The sequence below is a fragment of the Brienomyrus brachyistius genome, chromosome 2 (assembly GCF_023856365.1).
Source record: "Brienomyrus brachyistius isolate T26 chromosome 2, BBRACH_0.4, whole genome shotgun sequence".
Classification (NCBI taxonomy): domain Eukaryota; kingdom Metazoa; phylum Chordata; class Actinopteri; order Osteoglossiformes; family Mormyridae; genus Brienomyrus; species Brienomyrus brachyistius.
Window position 1 is genome coordinate 46,580,230 of NC_064534.1, and position 16,978 is coordinate 46,597,207.

The following is a 16,978-nucleotide window of genomic DNA, read 5'->3' on the forward strand; positions in this document are numbered from 1 at the left end:
TTACCAGGAGAGAATACCATCCAGCAAGCAGCTCATTTCACTGCGCTGTCATCTTCCTTCACTGCTCTCTATCTTATCTGCTTCTTTGACAGTTCATATCACAGCAGGATTCACTTCATAGGTCATTAACCATTTGGATTAAGAATTGAGATGGATACATAATTTTCATTAATCTGAAAAAGTCTACCATGACTGTTTAACATGTACTTATGCATGCAAAATTAAGAGCTTCCAATAATTCCAATAATTTCATATCCAGGCATCCCCCACTTTGCGAATTTTTACGCCACTTCGGTTGTACAAAAGACCTACATTAGTGTCAGTTTAAGCTTTTGTGAAAAAAGGAGAAAAGCTAAAATAGTGTTTAACGTTTATCAGCAAGGCAATTATAAATATACAGGCATGTGCTGCATAACTGCACATATGAAGTTGGTCCCGTAAAAATAACGGAGCTGAAAAGTTCCTGTTGCCACGTAATGTCATAGTGCAACGTAATCCTTACGGTGGTGATGCCGGTGTAAGCAAACCTACTGTGCTGCCACTCGTACAGCACATACAGTTACGTAAGTTCATATTATGTGACAAGGATAATAAGCAACTATGTTACTGCCTTATGTATTTATTATACAGCCTCTCCCCAGCTTACGATGGGGTTACGTTCCGATAAATCAAAAGGTGAAAATATCGTAAGCCGAAAATGCATTTTAATTCAGTACACCTAACCGAACAAACATCATAGGCTAGCCTACCTGAAACATCCTTAGAACACTTACATTATCCTACAGTTGGGCAAAATCTTTAACACAAACCCTGTTTTATAATAAAGTGTTAGGCTTATCATAACATGAACCATTATAACTCAGGGAGCGTCTAATTTTTTACATTATTATTTATGTCATATAAATAGCAACTACTTAAATTTTGTGATATAATATATGAACAAAAGTGTTGGTACACCTGACCATTACACCAACAGGACCCTTTGTGACATCCCATTCTAAATTCATAGGCATAAGTATGGAATCAGCCCCCCCCCCCTTTACAGCTATAACAGCTGTCAGTCTACTGGGAGGGCTTTGCACAAGCTTTCGGAGTGTGTCTGTGGAAATTTTTGCCCAGTCATCCAGAAGAGCATTTGTGAGGTCAGACACTGATGTTGGGCGTGAAGGCCTGGCTCGTAATCTCTGTTCTAGTTCATTCTAAAGGTGTTTGATGGGATTTAGGTTGGGGCTTTGTGCCGGGCCAGTCAACTTTTTTCACACCAAACTCACCAACCAAAGGCCTTCCCCAAATTGTTCCCATACAGCTAGAAGCACAGAATTGTCCGAAATATCTTGTTTTGCTGAAACATTAAGATTTCTCTTCACTGGAACTAAGGGGCCTAGCCAAAACCCCGAAAAACAACCCCATACCATTATCCCTCCTCCACCAAACTTTACAGTTGGGACAATGCAGTCAGAAAAGTACTGACATCTGCCAAACCCAAACTGTGCACCAGACTGCCAGACAGAGAAGCGTGATTCATCAGTCCACAGAGCACATTTCCACTGTTTCATAGTCCAGTGGCAATGTGCTTTACACCACTCCATCCAAAGCTTGGCATTGCGCTTGGTGATGTGAGATGTGCATGCAGCTGCTCGGCCATGGAAGCCCATTCCATGAAGCTCCCAGTGTACAGTTTTTGTGCTGGAGTTAATGCCAGAGGAAGTTTGTAACTGTGCAATTATTGAGTCATCATTGAGTGTTACTGAGTGTTATTTTGTCATCTGGCACTTCATGACCTAAAAGCTCCTAAAAGCTTCCACTTTGCAATAATACAACTTGCACATGACCATGGAATATTTAGCAGTAGGCATGTAACGATGAATCGCAAACCGGTTAAAAATCGTTACTGTAGGAGTACTTCACTGTACTTTACTTAACAGAAAAATTGGTGTAATATTATGTTTGATTTCACGATGTCAGTTCGACGTCAGATGTCACTGCGTATTCACGTCGACGTCAGACGTCATTTTTTGTTGTTCGGTGTTGACCGAACGCGAGATGGCTTGAAATTGAAGACCAACCACCGCGTGGCGTGGTGGTGCAGTGATTATCGCTGCTGCCTCACAGCAAGAAGGTCCTGAGTTCAGTCCCAGGTCCTTTCTGTGTGGAGTTCGCACGCTCTCCCCATTTTCGCTGGGGGCTCTGGTTTCCTCCCACGGTCCAAAAGTGTGCAGGGTAGGTTGATTGATTGAGCCTGAATTGGCCCTGTAGTTGTGTGAGTGCGTGTGCCCTGTGGTGTGTAGGCGACTGTCCAGGGTCGGTTCTCGTCTGCGCCCATTGTTCCCGTGATAGTCTCCTGTCCCCCCCCCGCGACCCCAGTTGGGATTAAGCGGTTTCAGAAAATGGATGGATGGATGGACACACCGCCTGATCTTATGTCGTCGGTGTGGCAGCATTTTAGCTTTCTGGTAATCACAATTTACAGACGACAAAAACTGCATGCAGACATTGTAAACGACTGATAACATACAAACATACACAAATAGCACAACGAACATGTTTCAGCATGTCCACCAGCACCACAGTGAGCTCAATTCACCACCGCTAGAGCGAAAATTATTAAAAGGGCAAACCACACTAAAAAGCTGCACATGCAAGCCTTAGTTTATTTATTTGAAGATTTCTTTACTTATTTTAATTTGGGATTTTTTTAAACAGTATTTTATTCAATTTGAGTTGCACTGTTAAGAAGAGGACACGTTTTGCACAGTTTAGAAAGATAAAGGAATATTTTTTAGATAAATTTGTCTGCAGCTCATTCTGATAAAAAATTGTGGGAAAATCGTATCGTGAACTTGTATCTAATTGTGAGTTGAGTGTATCGTTACATCCCTATTTAGCAGGGAAGGTTTTTCATGATATCTCCCCATGTCGTCGTGGGGTTTCCTCCGGGTACTCCGGTTTCCCCCCACAGTCCAAAAACATGCTGAGGCTAATTGGACTTGCTAAATTGCCCGTAGGAGTGCATGTGTGAGTGAATGGTGTGTGAGTGTGCCCTGCGATGGGCTGGCCCCCCATCCTGGGTTGTTCCCTGCCTCGTGCCCATTGCTTCCGGGATAGGCTCCGGACCCCCCGCGACCCAGTAGGATAAGCGGTTTGGAAAATGGATGGATGGATGGATGGATGGATGGATGGATGACTTACAGCAAAGGTGGCATCCTATGACAATACCATGCTTGAAGTCACTGAACTCTTCAGAATGACCCATTCATTCATAACTGCATGTAAACCTGACCTCATGGCTAGGTGCTTGAGTTATAACCTGCGGCAATGGGTCTGAATGAAACACCTGAATTCTATAATTAAGAGGTGTATCCCAATACCGTTTTCCATATAGTGTATAAAAAGCATACAGGATTATTTTGACAAATCATCAGTTACCTTGACCTTGTAACGCATAGTACCAGTGACATGGAGAAGCTGAGAAATGAAATTTCTATAAATTTATTAAATAACACGAGAAAGTATGGATTCACCCGAGGAAGCAGTTTAATAGAGCAAGAACTTAAAATATAATGTATGTCCCAATAACCTCAGTGACTGAAATCTGACAAATGTATTTTTTTAAATAAATTACATTTATGTATTACATTGTTAATGATGTATGCAGCGATGATGGAACTTTTATACTGTCATAAATTTATACATTAAAAAATATGGTTTTATATTTAAAATGGCTACTCAAGTGTTGAAATTTGGTTGTGTGGTGTGGCGTTTCACAGGTGTAGAGCAACTTTGGAACCTGATGAGAAACGTTATATACATCAGTTTTGTGAATGTACATGCTGTCTGTTGGAGTCGTGCCTCATATTTGATGCCTGTTTGTCCTGCAGCCTCTGCGCTGTGATCTCCCCCTGCAGGTGGAGACTGGCCCTCATGCTTCCAGTTTCATGACTCATACGCAATGTATAGCTTTAGCATGCTGTTGTAATGCACCCGCTTCATCTGATTTAGACGTATGTATCTCTCCCCCACCCCCGTTTTTCTCAGCTTCTCAGGGACTGGCACTGGCTTAATGGAGACCTCTCTTGATACTCAGAAATTCATCACAGTGAAGGAGAAACTGTCTGCATACACCAGCTGGAATCACTTTCGCTTCAAGTGCCTCTAAGATGCTTTTGTAGCTCGATGCCGCCTCTGTATGGAAGGAACAAATTATTACAGGTTTATGTGGAGCTACAAGGATGGTCTGTAGTTCTGTTTTTTTAATCCACTTTTTTTTTTTTTTTACTGTTTCACAACAGCTACAATTTCAGAGCCCTTCTCTTCCTGAAATTTTAGTGTGTATTGAGGTATCAGGTTTTAACTTAAAATCATGGCTACAGTTTGATAGAATTGAGGAACAATGTTGAAAGGGCACATTTTTATGGTATTTTGCAAACCATTCCTGAGGCAGAGAGATAGTGCTTTGTAAACTTTTATGCCCTGTGAAAAGGAAACCTGATTTTAAGGTACTGGTACGAAGAAGAAAAATATCTGCTTTTAAAGTAAACGAGGCAGAGTTACAGTCTGAGCTCGAAGCCCATTCCTGGAACAGAGTTACAGTCTGAGCTCGAAGCCCACTTCCGGAACGGAGTTACAGTCTGCTCTCAAAGCCGGCTTCCGGAACAGAATTACAGTCTGCGCTCCAAGCCCGCTTCTGGAACGGAATTACAGTCTGCGCTCCAAGCCCGCTTCCAGAACAGAATTACAGTCTGCGCTCCAAGCCCGCTTCCGGAACGGAGTTACAGTCTGTGCTCCAAGCCCGCTTCGGGAACAGAATTACAGTCTGTGCTCCAAGCCCGCTTCGGGAACAGAATTACAGTCTGTGCTCCAAGCCCGCTTCCAGAACAGAATTATAGTCTGCGCTCCAAGCCCGCTTCCGGAACAGAGTTACAGTCTGCGCTCCAAGCCCGCTTCCAGAACAGAATTATAGTCTGCGCTCCAAGCCCGCTTCCGGAAGAGAATTACAGTCTGCGCTCCAAGCCCGCTTCTGGAATGGAGTTACAGTCTGCGCTCCAAGCCCGCTTCTGGAACAGAATTGCAATCTGCGCTCCAAGCCCGCTTCCAAAACAGAGTGGCAGTAGGACCAAGGCTGAAAGCAGTCAGAGGCTTCATTTCTGTGCTTTTCACTAACGGACTTATAATTCCAGCTTAATTTGTAGAAAACACTTGAATTTTTTTTTTAATTATTATTTTGGTGTTGGTTTTATATATCTGGGAATATCTGTCTGCAATGGTTTGTAATCCTTGTACTTTATAAGAAAATGTAGTGGTTTTATTGTGATCTTTGAAGAAGTAATCTCCTTTAAAATATCACTGAAGGTTTTACTGTGTCTATTAATAATTTGGCATTTTAACTTCTGTGACTTAAAAAAAGAAATTTAAAGCTGTGTTTTTTTGTATTTAAAGGCAAACAGTTATGGCACTTTTCTACCACACCTACTATGGTACTTTCCCTTTTCCATTGACTTCCAGTCGAGTTCCAGTACCAAAAGTGTGAAACCAGCCGGGGTACTTCCTTGGTACTTTGGGATGGGATCTGAAACATTTATCGACTGGTTGTACAAATAGCCTGCTTCTGAAACACAATACAAACGGCACCTTGAAAACAGTTATGATCTCAGAAAAGAGTGATAAAGTTAAAATATATTGTGATCTGGTCAGAAGATCAGGATGGCGTGACAAGAAATTAAAACAGTATTTTGTTTAATATACTAGGATCCTAGCAATGTGATTTTGTTGTAATAAATATTCAGGTATTTATAACACAAAAGGGGAAGTTCATACGTTTCTCACAAACTCATGTATGAGTGCCGTAAACGCTCATGCAGAAGCAACGGAGGTAAAACTTTAAACTGATTTTTAAACAGATAATCTATAAAAGGAATAATGATTAAAAGGGAGTAAAAATGTTTTAGCGAAAGACAAACTCTCTGGTTTGCATACCAAAAACTGTTTATATTACAAATATATCTGTGCATTTGCTAAGATGTTTCTGCCTCCTTGTGATTGTTTTGTCCTTTTATATCTTTTGACAGTATATGACTGTGTGTTGATTTCAGTGTCATACAATGAATACCTGTTTTCTTAACGTGTTATCTGAAAAAAACATTAATTGGTATTAAAATGTCTTAAATCCATCTTTTAAGGGTCCTAAAAATGTCACAGATGTGGATAACAACACTGGTTTGTGTGTTCATGACTGGGAAGATTGTTGCCTGTTTAGTGGCCACGTTTCTGCCTGCACATAATAGTTGTAATGTGTGTGGTTTTGTTTTTTCATTATTTTGTGTATAATTGTATATAAATTATATATAAATGAATATATACAGTTTTCATGACTTTGTCTGGGCCCCCTTGTGCCAATTGGGCCGTAGGCAGCTGCCTAGTTTGCCTGGATCTGACCCTGATGTCATCAGTCAATCAGCAAATTCACTGCGAACTGGTTGGATGACCCCAAACTTGCAACATGGGTGTAACCATGTCAGGCTCATTGTGCAATAAGTTCAATGGGGTTCAGTGCTGTGGAATGTTGCCATTTATATGGGAAACAAAGCAACCAGCAACCTAAAGTCACTGCTGTCACTGCATGCTCTTTCACTGCAATGCAGTGTTATTGTGAACCTGGCCATAAATTTAAGTGCCATTAAGGCTTAAAAGGTCTTGAATCTCTCGTCTGTAGATACTTAAATTTGTCTTTCATTCAGGGTATTTGTCCTTTTTAAAAATAACAATGTTAGCTTCATGGCTGCGAATGAGATGTCGCTAGGTATTTATAACAGAGGGGGGAAAAAACTTACAATTTTCAGTTTTAAGCTTGATTTTTATTTCTTAATTTGGGTTTCCTTACAATCACCTTATCTCCCAACACAACAGTCACTGAGGGCGGTGGAGTTCAAATCGAAAAACTAATCATTAAAAGAACATGCAAACACAGCGTTCCCATAGACCATAACATGATTACTTGTAACCATAACAATGGAAGTTCCAAAGCCTCTTAGCTCTGTTCTGGAGGCCTGTAATATCTGCAGGGTTTCCTTACAAAATAATTTGATGCTGCTAATGTGAACTGAATTCTCCTGGATTTACAGGTTCCGGAAGAAGTAGACAGTCCTTTGAAAAGCAGCAACTTCCCTGGGCTGGGTTTTACGTCACAGATAAAACCAGCTCGGACAGAAGACTATCATGTTAGACAGACCACACGGAGGTGAGCTGGGCGACTGAGGCTGAAATGACTCACTGAGCCCTGAAAATTAACTGCAGACACACCGGTAATCGCACTCTAAAAACGTGCTGATCACTTTCAGTCGGTGTGCGTTACATGTTTATTGTGTGAAAAGAAAACCTCGTAAGAACGTGAAACCTTTTTGGCAGTCTTCACATGGGCTTCCTCATTGCTCCTACAGCTTTGGGAGCCTTTAGTGGTACATTCCTGTCTGGTCAAATACAGAAACTTAAAAGGAACTCAAAAAAAAAAAAAGTTACATTTATAAGAACAATAGCCTTCATAAAATCACTGTTTGCTTTGTGGGTGTACCATGAAAAGTAGTTCCACAAAAAAAAAAAAAAAAAAACGATTTAAATCAAGTGAGCTGGTTATAAGATTCCTGGAAAGTAAAAATGATAAAGTGATGATATGCAAAACCTATGGCCACAAAAAAATGGAGTATGTTCCCACAAAATCATCAATGAAGCCGAGTCGTGAAAGAATCGGAAACAATCACCATGGCTGGGTCCTAGGAGCACGGCAGCCTGCAGGGGGACTCCGATACTGACTGTATGCCAGCAGAACTAAAGTCATAACTGTGATCACACTTAAATTAATTACAGTCTAAACGAGGGCTTCAGCTGCGGTTGAGACAGTGTAAAGAGTACTGGATTCTTCTGGGAGGGATTAAGGCTGAACGTGTGGGTGTGTGTGAGGAGTGCTGTGGATGGGGGGGGGGGGGCATCTCCGTGCTCCTCCCCTCTACGCCTCCAGCTCGAAGCCCATCCCCACCTTGTGGCCCCCACTGCTGAAGTTCTTGCCGTCGACCAGCGCGGACAAAGTCAGCTTCACGCCTACAGAGGAGCGACAGGCACGTGAGAAGCTTTCTGCCACCTTGTTTCTCAGCTCCGCTGTGTCACTGAACATGACATTATGTACTGAGAACTAGGGCCATTCTGATTTAGCTACAGGTAAAAGCTTACAGTTAAAATCAGCCACTGATCATTCCAGAGGACAACAGAACCAGTCCATTTGAAAAGTAAGTCAGACACTTACTGCCTCTTCTTTATTTTATTATACTGTTTATGTGTTGCTGGCTAGAGCTAAAACAACTCATCGATAAATCGGGAATAAAAATAGCTGACAATGAATTGTCATCACTTGGTTGCATTTTTGCAGTGTGCTGCATAAATAATGTATAATGACATCACCACCTAGCAAAAGTTAACAACAGTTAGAAATAAAATTTTACAGGAAACCCCCCCCCAATCCCATTCAATAATTGTAAGGCCAAAATTTCAAAATGGGAAGAAAATGTCATCAAAATACCACATACTGTGGTATAAAGTACAATTATTAGCAAGCTAAATATGACTGAGAATAGCAGGCATTTGTTTCAATGCGATTGTGTCAATTTATTCTTTAGACTGTTTCACAAGATTTTATTACAACTGTGACTTAAATATCAGTGGCTTATAATATCAGCATTTGCACCTTTCTTTAAACTCTTTTTTTGGGTCACCAAATGATCATCAAAATAATTTTTGGCTGCCCTATTTTACTAACTTGACCAGGTTCTTACTGTAAATCACATCTGAGTGTAACAGTCTGGACATTTGGAAAAGTGCAAATGCTTAAGGAAATATGAACACACATATTCAGGAAAACTGTGTTATAGCTACACAGACATGTTCCAAGCTCACAGGCTGCTTACCTGGCCGCAGGCTCTGCGTGTAGCCCACCCCTATCAGACTCGCGTTGTTAACTTTGGCCTTCAGTGGGTAACAGATAAACAGACATTAGATCTCGCTGTCCTTCTCAAATGAGGAGTTTGTCGGAAGAAGGCAGATTTAACACAGAGAAGTCAAAGAGAAATACGTTACGTCCTTCATCAGAGACGACGTTAAGACTTGAAGACCAAAACACCTCATCTGATGAGAGCTTAATGTCCTAAGCAAAACAGAAATTCTTGCAGCGGTAAGGGAGGGGAGTCTTACAGAAATGGAGGAGTTTTTGTCCAGCTGGTACTTGGCAGCGATGCCGAAGCGTGTGTTGTTGCTTCCAGCCGTCCAGGCCAGGGTGACAGCGGTTTCCAGCTTGTCGTTCACCTTCTGATATACGGATCCTCCGAATTCTGTCCCGTCATTCCTGTGAGAAGCCAGATGTGCAGCAACATCAAAACAGCAAAACATTGTGGGAAAGAAGTTATATTGCTGTAGTTCATTAGTGGGCCAGCAGGGGGCGAAGTAGCCCGTACTCACACATTGGTGTGCAGCTGGAAGTCACCAGCCTTGTAGCCTAACGCAAAGTTGTTCTGGACCAGCTTGGACTTGGCCGTGTCGAAGGCCATCTGGTACCCAGCCAGCCAGCCCTCGTAGCCCAGGACTGTGGCGGCGTGCACCGTGGGCCCCGCAAAGTCGAAGTCGATGTCACAGCCCAGGTTCACGTAGTCACGCTTGTAGCCGGTCTTCAGCTTTCCGCTCTTCTTACTGAAGTCCAAGACGTTAGAAGAACTTTAACTGTAATATGAAGTCTACCAAACATGAAGTAATGGATTCTGTTTAACGTAGGGTAAATACCATTAGACTGAGCAGAACCAAGTGGCTGTTCACTGACAAACCACACAGTACACAATCTTAAAACAAAACAGCACAGGCTTATTATTACAAGCAAGGAGGTTTTAGTGTCAGTTACGTTTTAAAAAGAGCAGCAGTTACCCAGTGTTTGGCACAAATGAAGTGTCGAATGTCAATTTCAGTCCCTGAGCCAGCTGCAAAAACAAGGATGACAACGACTTAATTCTGAATTTAAAAAATGTACCTAAATATTAAAACAGTGATTAATACTGAAATCAAATACATATTTACAATACTATGCAAACCCAAACACAAAGATCAAATGGCTTAACTAATTTTGGAAAGAAAAAAAAAAAACATTCTCCATATTTACCAGATATATTTTGGAGAAGTGACGTTTGCATTATGTTGCAATGTATTTCTAAGGAAGCATCACTCAGAGTTCATATTAATCCTGGTCATCACCCAAACAGTGTAGCAAGAAAGGAAATGCAACAGACATAGAACGCAGAAGGGTTTTGCTGAATTCTTGATAAAGACGCTTAAATGAATCTGCTCAAATTTATGGGGTTTAGCTCAGCAGGTTGTGGATATGTGCCCATGTCTGGAAAGTCGTGGGTTGGAATCCCTGACCAGCGACGTAGACATTTCACTGCTGGGCCCCTGAGCAAGACTCAACCTCAACTGCGATACTGTAACCCTCCTCTCTGATCCTGCCCAGTATGTCAGTTTAGATAAAAGCATCTGCTAAATTAATACACGCAAATGTTAGTTAAGCTCAGAAAAAGCTGTATGGGCTTAACAAACTTCCTTTGGGTAAACTGACTAAACAGTGAAACAAAAACACTAATGATGATAACACAAGCTCATGGGAATTTTACTTTCTGTTCTGAGGGCAGAATGAATAATGATTGGTTCAGAGAGATAACCAATCAGATTGTAGAGGAGGCAGGACAAATATATCTGATTGGTTAGTCCTGCTTCCTCTAGTTGCTTGGGCCTACCTCTTCTACAATCTGATTGGTTATCTCACTGAACAAATCATTCTTCATTCTCCCCTCAGAACATTTTTGGATAAGTAAAACTCCCACGAGCGAAACACAAAGCAAACCATAGTGTAGTGTGGGGTTCTCATTGGCCATCTTGTGGAAGGTCACCATGGCCCCTGCTTAAGGGTGAGGGAGGCGTACCTGGTCCTCCAGGGTGATCTCCGTTGTCAGAGTGTTGTCCGTGTTCCACTTCTGGCTGAAGCTGAGGCCGAGGTCCTTCATCTTGTACTTGGTCTCCAGGTTGCCGCTGGCTTTGCCCGTGTCCGTGTTGCTGGATCCGGTGGTGGTGAATTCCTGAGATGGGCAGAAGGGTTCAGGAATGTGGAGAATGCAGAAGGGAAGGGAGGCGGGAGAGGGATGGTGACAGGAAAAAAAAAATCAGGTTATGGGGAGAAGATGTGAAGGAATAAGGGAGGAAGAAAAACAAGTAAAAGGCCCATAAGCCAAACACTGGTAGTCAGGGCAACTGAAGATGCATTAATATAAATAAGGGGCTACCAGCCTGGGTATGTTTAAAAACATGCTGCTTTACACTCTGCCTGGGCTCTTACTGGCTTTTAGTAACTATTGAAGGTAGATATTTAAAGGTTTGTTCCCATAAACCTTCAGCCTGGTCTAGGTAAGCAGCATGCAAAGCTAGAGGTGGACATAGAGAGATGCCACGTCCTGCAGAGAATTGCCAGATTCACTGAAGTGCTGTGGCACCGTGGAGTGTGGGAGCCAGCAGGGAGATGCTGCTCGTACCAGGCTTACGCATCCTTACCATCTGACATGCAGAGATCCAGAGACGGCAGCGGAAAGAAAGGAACAGAAGAGTTAGAGCGGGACAAACACAGAGCGAGGCCCTTACTGCCCAGGGGACAGAACCATTAGTCAAATGACACCCGACAGATGAGCATGACGAGTTATAAACACGTCTCTTTGCTCAGAACTTTGATAATTGGTCAGAACGTCATGCACATAGTATAAGACGAAAGAAAAGCCGTGTTAAGCAGGACTGAGCAGGTGAGAACCTCACTACCTCAGCAGCAGGGCTGCCTCTGCGTTGGCAGGACGCCACACAAAGCATGGAAGCGAGGGCAAGTCCAGTGATGATCAACAGTCAAGCAGAAACCAGGAAACCATGAAAAACGGTGGAAATCCCCATCAGCAGCAGCCGCAGAATGAAACCAAGGGCACCTTTCCACAGCACATTTGATACTTTCTCTTTTCCATTGACATCCAGTCAAGTTCCAGTACCAAAAATGCCAAATCAACTAGGGTACTTTTTGGTACTTTTGGGTGGGACTTGAAATGCTTTCTTAGTCTATTGGTTACGCAAATAGCCTGCCTCTGAAACACAATACAAATGCAGCCTTGGGAAAAGTTACGATCTCAGAAAACAATGATAAAGTAAAAAATAAATAAAAAGTAGTAATAATGGATGGATGGACAAATGAAAGATCCAAGCTTAATTTGCAATATAATTGGAAGAGCAGATACAACAACATGACTACAAAAGCATGTCAAGAAAGTAAGTAATTTGAATAATATACCAGGGAGACACGATATTATTTTTCGATAAATATCGGGGTATTCATAAAGAAAATAAGGAGTTCAACATTAATTTCTCACAAACCCGTCCAGGAGTGATTTAAACAGCGAGGATGAAAATGATTATAATTGTCTCAGAGAACACATGCAGCCCTCATGAAAAACCAGCGGAGGTAAACTTTAAACTGGTTTTTAAGCATATACTAGATAATGATTATTCCTTCTCAACATTAAAACTGCAAAACATTCTAAGTTTTTTTTCCTATGACAGTAAAAATGTTTTAGTGAAAGACACAATGTCCGTACAGAACTTAAAGAAAAAGCCTGATCTTTAATCTAGCTGACTAGTGATGTAAGAACAATGTGCGTAACATGCGATGATGGTATCAATCTCACACATCATCCAGCCCTATAAAATACTACAGCCATTTTTCAAATTCAGTATAAAATACTCCGCCTTGTGCTGTAATGTAATTCAACACTGGTATCGGTTTTTATGTCAGTGGAAAACAGACACCTTTTAGTACCAAAAATGTGGTACCTGGTGCAGTGCAAAAGCACCCTAAAAGCACTCGGTATTTATACACGAATATAACATGATAGAAGACAGAAAGAGATCCAGAGCATCAGGGGATTCGTTTATACCTGACATGGGATGCCGGCCTATCACAGGGCAGGCACCTGGACACATTAGAAGTTGTGTTGTAGCTCTTACTCCAATGCTAATTACACCTGTAGCTGAGCAATCACTGGAAGCTCAGCCTAGCTGCACTTATACCATGGAGACTCCTTGACAGAACATCACCAACATATGGCTATTTGCCCCACTTGTATGTCTCTTGGACAAAAGCTAAATATGTTAAATATGAAGTTTACATTTTACATGCAACAGAGGCACGGAGGAAAATGGCGTTACCCAAAAAAAAAGAAACACAGGACAGGGAGAAAGTATAAACCACAGATACAGAGAGCAAGGGGCTGCATTGGAACCCTGAACCCTGCAGGTATGAGGCTACTCTACTACCCACTGAGCTCCCCCCAGCACACAGGAAATACCATGTGACCTTAAATCACGCCACATTATTAGCTGAGGGCAGCTCGGCCCTCTACGATACACATGACAATCCCCTGCCAATCCAGGTAAACAGGCAAGGGCGCTGCAGCGGAATGCCAAGGACGGAATGCGGGCAAGATACTCACAACTCCACTCTGGGACTTGGTCTTCAGATCCAGCTTGATGGCTCCAAAGCCTAGAAGACAGAGGGAAGGGAATGTTTGGGGAGACGAAGTACTGTTTTCAAGAAGGAAACGGTGTTCATTGAAGAAGAATATGACAACAGTCCTCCCAAATGAAACTAATTTCCATTTTCAAATGAGATTTCACTTTTCCATTCATCTGTCTGTCCATCCATCCATCTGTCCATCTTCTAACCACTTATCCTAGTCATGACTGCAGGGCACATGCCATTTCCATTAGCCTAATTTCACAGACTAACATCTTGCAACCTAAAACCTACCAGTTCCTGTCTTGTAATGTATTACACTGAATTATCATCTAATTTTTCTGAAAGCACCGTCAAACTATTTTAATTTCAAAAATAGCTCTGAAAGTTGACAGACACTAAGAAACTCCGTAAAAAACAGCCCATCAAAGGGCCAAAGGTATTTAGCCTGACTCCTGTGGAGCCTCAGATCAATGCCAATGCACCTGACTTACATGCAATGTGATTTACGGTAATTCTACTACAAGGGGGCCCCTGGGAGGCTAAGCCATTAAGGGCACTCTGCTCCAGCCCTGACGTCAAAACTAACGTCTCAGTCATGTGACCTGGAGTACAGGACTGTGACTGACTCTGCAGGCAGGGTTGAAGTCAGAAACTACAACGTTCAAACTGTACAAATCTGCGAGAGGTAACAAGTGCACAAAAACAAAAAAAAAGTGAACAAAAAAAAATAAAATGGCACAAATGTACTGCAGCTGAAATGTATGACTTTAGAAAATTAATGGTTTTTAGACTCGTTTCTCATCTGTAAAATTATTTGAAAATAAGTAGCCTGCAAGCACAACACTGTAACCGGCCCTGTCACCCCAATGGAACACCCAGCATTGGCTCTCCTTTCCCCCCAGGTCACATGGTCAGGATGCTTATACGGACGGAGCCATTTTAAGCATGACACTGATGCAATGGGGAAAATGGCTTAGCAGCTGCTCCCAGATACGTTAGCAGGGCGCTGACAATTGACTCTGGGTTCAAACAGACAGCGTAAAGGTTCGTTACCATAGCCTTTGCTGAAGATGTCTTTGGCAGACTTGCCCAGATCTGAGTATGAGGGAGGAACAGCCATGGTGTCAGTATCTGTGGAGAGAACACAACAGAGCGGGAGTCATTAAACATAACATTTCCATTCACATTTTACAAACAATCTGAGGAACACAGCCATCCTCCTGACCAGCTTCCACGGCTTGCTAGATGCGGAATGTAAATGTGGGTAGCCAATCAAAAGGGAGTTTAGAAACGATGCACAAACCATCGCTAACATTCCACTGTTATTGCTTTGGTCGCCATATGATTGGCTCTTCACATTAGCAGTGTATTTACAAAATAACATACTCAAAGTCAAAGGGTCAGACTGATGTATACAAGCTGACCCTCATTCTTTGCTCTGGATATTAACACCAACATTTTCAGTCTTTATTGTAATTATTTCTTCTACAAGTGAGAATTCACAACTCTAGCAAGCCCAACCATAAAGTATAACTTAGCAGGGCTGAATTCATGTTCCCCTGGCAAATATAACATGCGGTCATTTTTAGAGATACTACCTAAAAAAAGGGAATAAAATCCGATTTTGACAGTGTATTTTGCTTTATTGTATAAAAAGTGAGCCCAGCACAGAAGGACAAGGGGAAGTGGGACGTGAGGTCGGAAGCTGCCTGTCGCTGTTTCTCATGCCATCCTCTCTAGGAACGTGTGGTTAAATGACCCCCCCACAGTGGTGGTACATTACACGACGTAGGGGAGAAACCAGGCACTGACTCCGGGGCTTCAAATCACCTGCGTCAGTCGCTTGACAGTCCAGCACCCAACTATTATTAGACTGGGCAAATACGATACAGACCTTCATGTGATCAGACACTTATGAAATAAGCCTGTTCCCAAAGACCTCATTGGTTAACCTCAATGCTCTCGTTGCCCCACAGAAAATAAACATAATGCAAGGGCAATTCACGACCCTATGAACAAAGCAGTCCACACTAATGTATGGTATTTTAGGGGACAAAATGACAATTGAAATATATTAATAGGACACTGCAAAAACACTAATCGGTGAATATACTCCATCTGAAACACCACTGGCAATGGTGACAAGTTCTTACTGTATGTGCTTGTAGCTATAAGATAAGGTGAATAAGGTCATGTATTACAACTTAGATGCTGAACCTTCTGCTATCAATGCTACCATACACACAGTGGCTCACACCAACAGACCTCCTCAGCGTTACTACCACATTTACACAAAGACACACTTTAAGCAAACAAAAAACTATTTCCTGATGGGACCAATCTGCTTATTTTGACTGGCAGAGTTCAGGCAAAATAATATTTATCTAGCCTATTAAACATAATAGACCAATATATAAAACACTTCAGTATAGAAATATCCATCATTATTAATTTCAATGAAAATCCGTGCATTATTAGTTGAAATTTTGCAGTTGTATTGATTGCATATAACTGTATAGGTAACCAATTGTATTGATTAAAATTTCAAATCACACTCACTGTCCTTTTACCCGATCCCTGATCAAACACATTAACGTGACCAGTCACACACAGTTCTAATCAGACTAACTGTTAAGGGGACATTAAGTAACAAGGTCTTGCCGGCAGATTACCACCCTTTCCTTACTTGTCCCGCATCAGTGGCCGTATCTCATGGATAATTTTCGATAACGATCAGGCAGATCAAACAGATAAGAGACAAGACACCGCTACTTTCACATAACAAAAACCACGTACCGCATCTTTACACTTGGTTTAGCGTGTGATATTAACGGCGTTAACATATGAGATTTAATGTGGTCAAACCAGCAGTGTGCCTCCAAGTTAGCACTCTATACACGCCCTTTCCAATCCCACAAATTAGCAATAGGAAATTTACGATTGTACGAACTCGTCGAGTTTTAAAAACTGTTTACAAGTATCTGACTGTTCGGCAGGAATGTACTTTTAATATATGACATACACCATTTACAACTGATACACTGTGGCCTGTACATTTCATTTTCTATTCTCAAAGCAGTGGAGAGATCGGGCCTCTGTGGATACCGCTAATTCTATGCACATTCACCCCTCCGTCGGAACTGCGTTTTTTAAACGGTAGCCTTCCTGATACTGTACAAAGTACAAAAAAATGAAGCGATCAAAGCGCAAATCGAGGCCTTCTTACCGTCCGACTGTAAGTCTGGTGCCACGGCAGATACTGAGTCTCGCAATAGGACGAGGTGAAGGAGAAAGCCGAGCGTGTAGTGAACTACGCGTGCGCACACCAGGCGTAAAGGACATCATACAGCGCAGCCTGAG

At 42.0% G+C, this 16,978-nt stretch overlaps 2 protein-coding genes across 3 annotated transcripts in view; one reads left to right on the plus strand and one right to left on the minus strand.

Annotated features, from left to right (window-relative positions):
- Positions 1-6,167, plus strand: part of ikbkb (inhibitor of nuclear factor kappa B kinase subunit beta) — a 52,452-nt gene extending 46,285 nt beyond the window's left edge. For both annotated transcript variants that reach the window (XM_048996497.1, XM_048996507.1), the window contains exon 22: positions 4,036-6,167. In XM_048996497.1, coding sequence (XP_048852454.1) covers positions 4,036-4,077 — 42 coding nt within the window. In that variant the 3' untranslated portion in view covers positions 4,078-6,167. The remainder of the gene's footprint in view (positions 1-4,035) is intronic.
- Positions 6,168-6,829: 662 nt separating this feature from the next.
- On the minus strand, positions 6,830-16,978 carry vdac3 (voltage-dependent anion channel 3). Its single transcript, XM_048996880.1, has 9 exons — positions 16,845-16,978; positions 14,672-14,749; positions 13,593-13,642; positions 11,001-11,153; positions 9,952-10,004; positions 9,496-9,723; positions 9,232-9,382; positions 8,949-9,006; positions 6,830-8,088 (listed from the first exon to the last, which is right to left on the minus strand). The coding sequence occupies exons 2-9, from the start codon at positions 14,736-14,738 to the stop codon at positions 7,997-7,999; spliced, it is 852 nt and encodes a 283-aa protein (XP_048852837.1). The 5' UTR covers positions 14,739-14,749; positions 16,845-16,978; the 3' UTR covers positions 6,830-7,996.

Coding starts and splice junctions, on each gene's coding strand:
- vdac3 (XM_048996880.1), bottom strand. CDS start 14,738: ATGGCTGTTCCTCCCTCATACTCAGATCTGGGCAAGTCTGCCAAAGAC. Junction 13,643..14,671: donor CATCTTCAGCAAAGGCTATG/GTAACGAACCTT, acceptor TCTGTCTTCTAG/GCTTTGGAGCCATCAAGCTG. Junction 9,724..9,951: donor TCATTTGTGCCAAACACTGG/GTAACTGCTGCT, acceptor CTTGGACTTCAG/TAAGAAGAGCGGAAAGCTGA.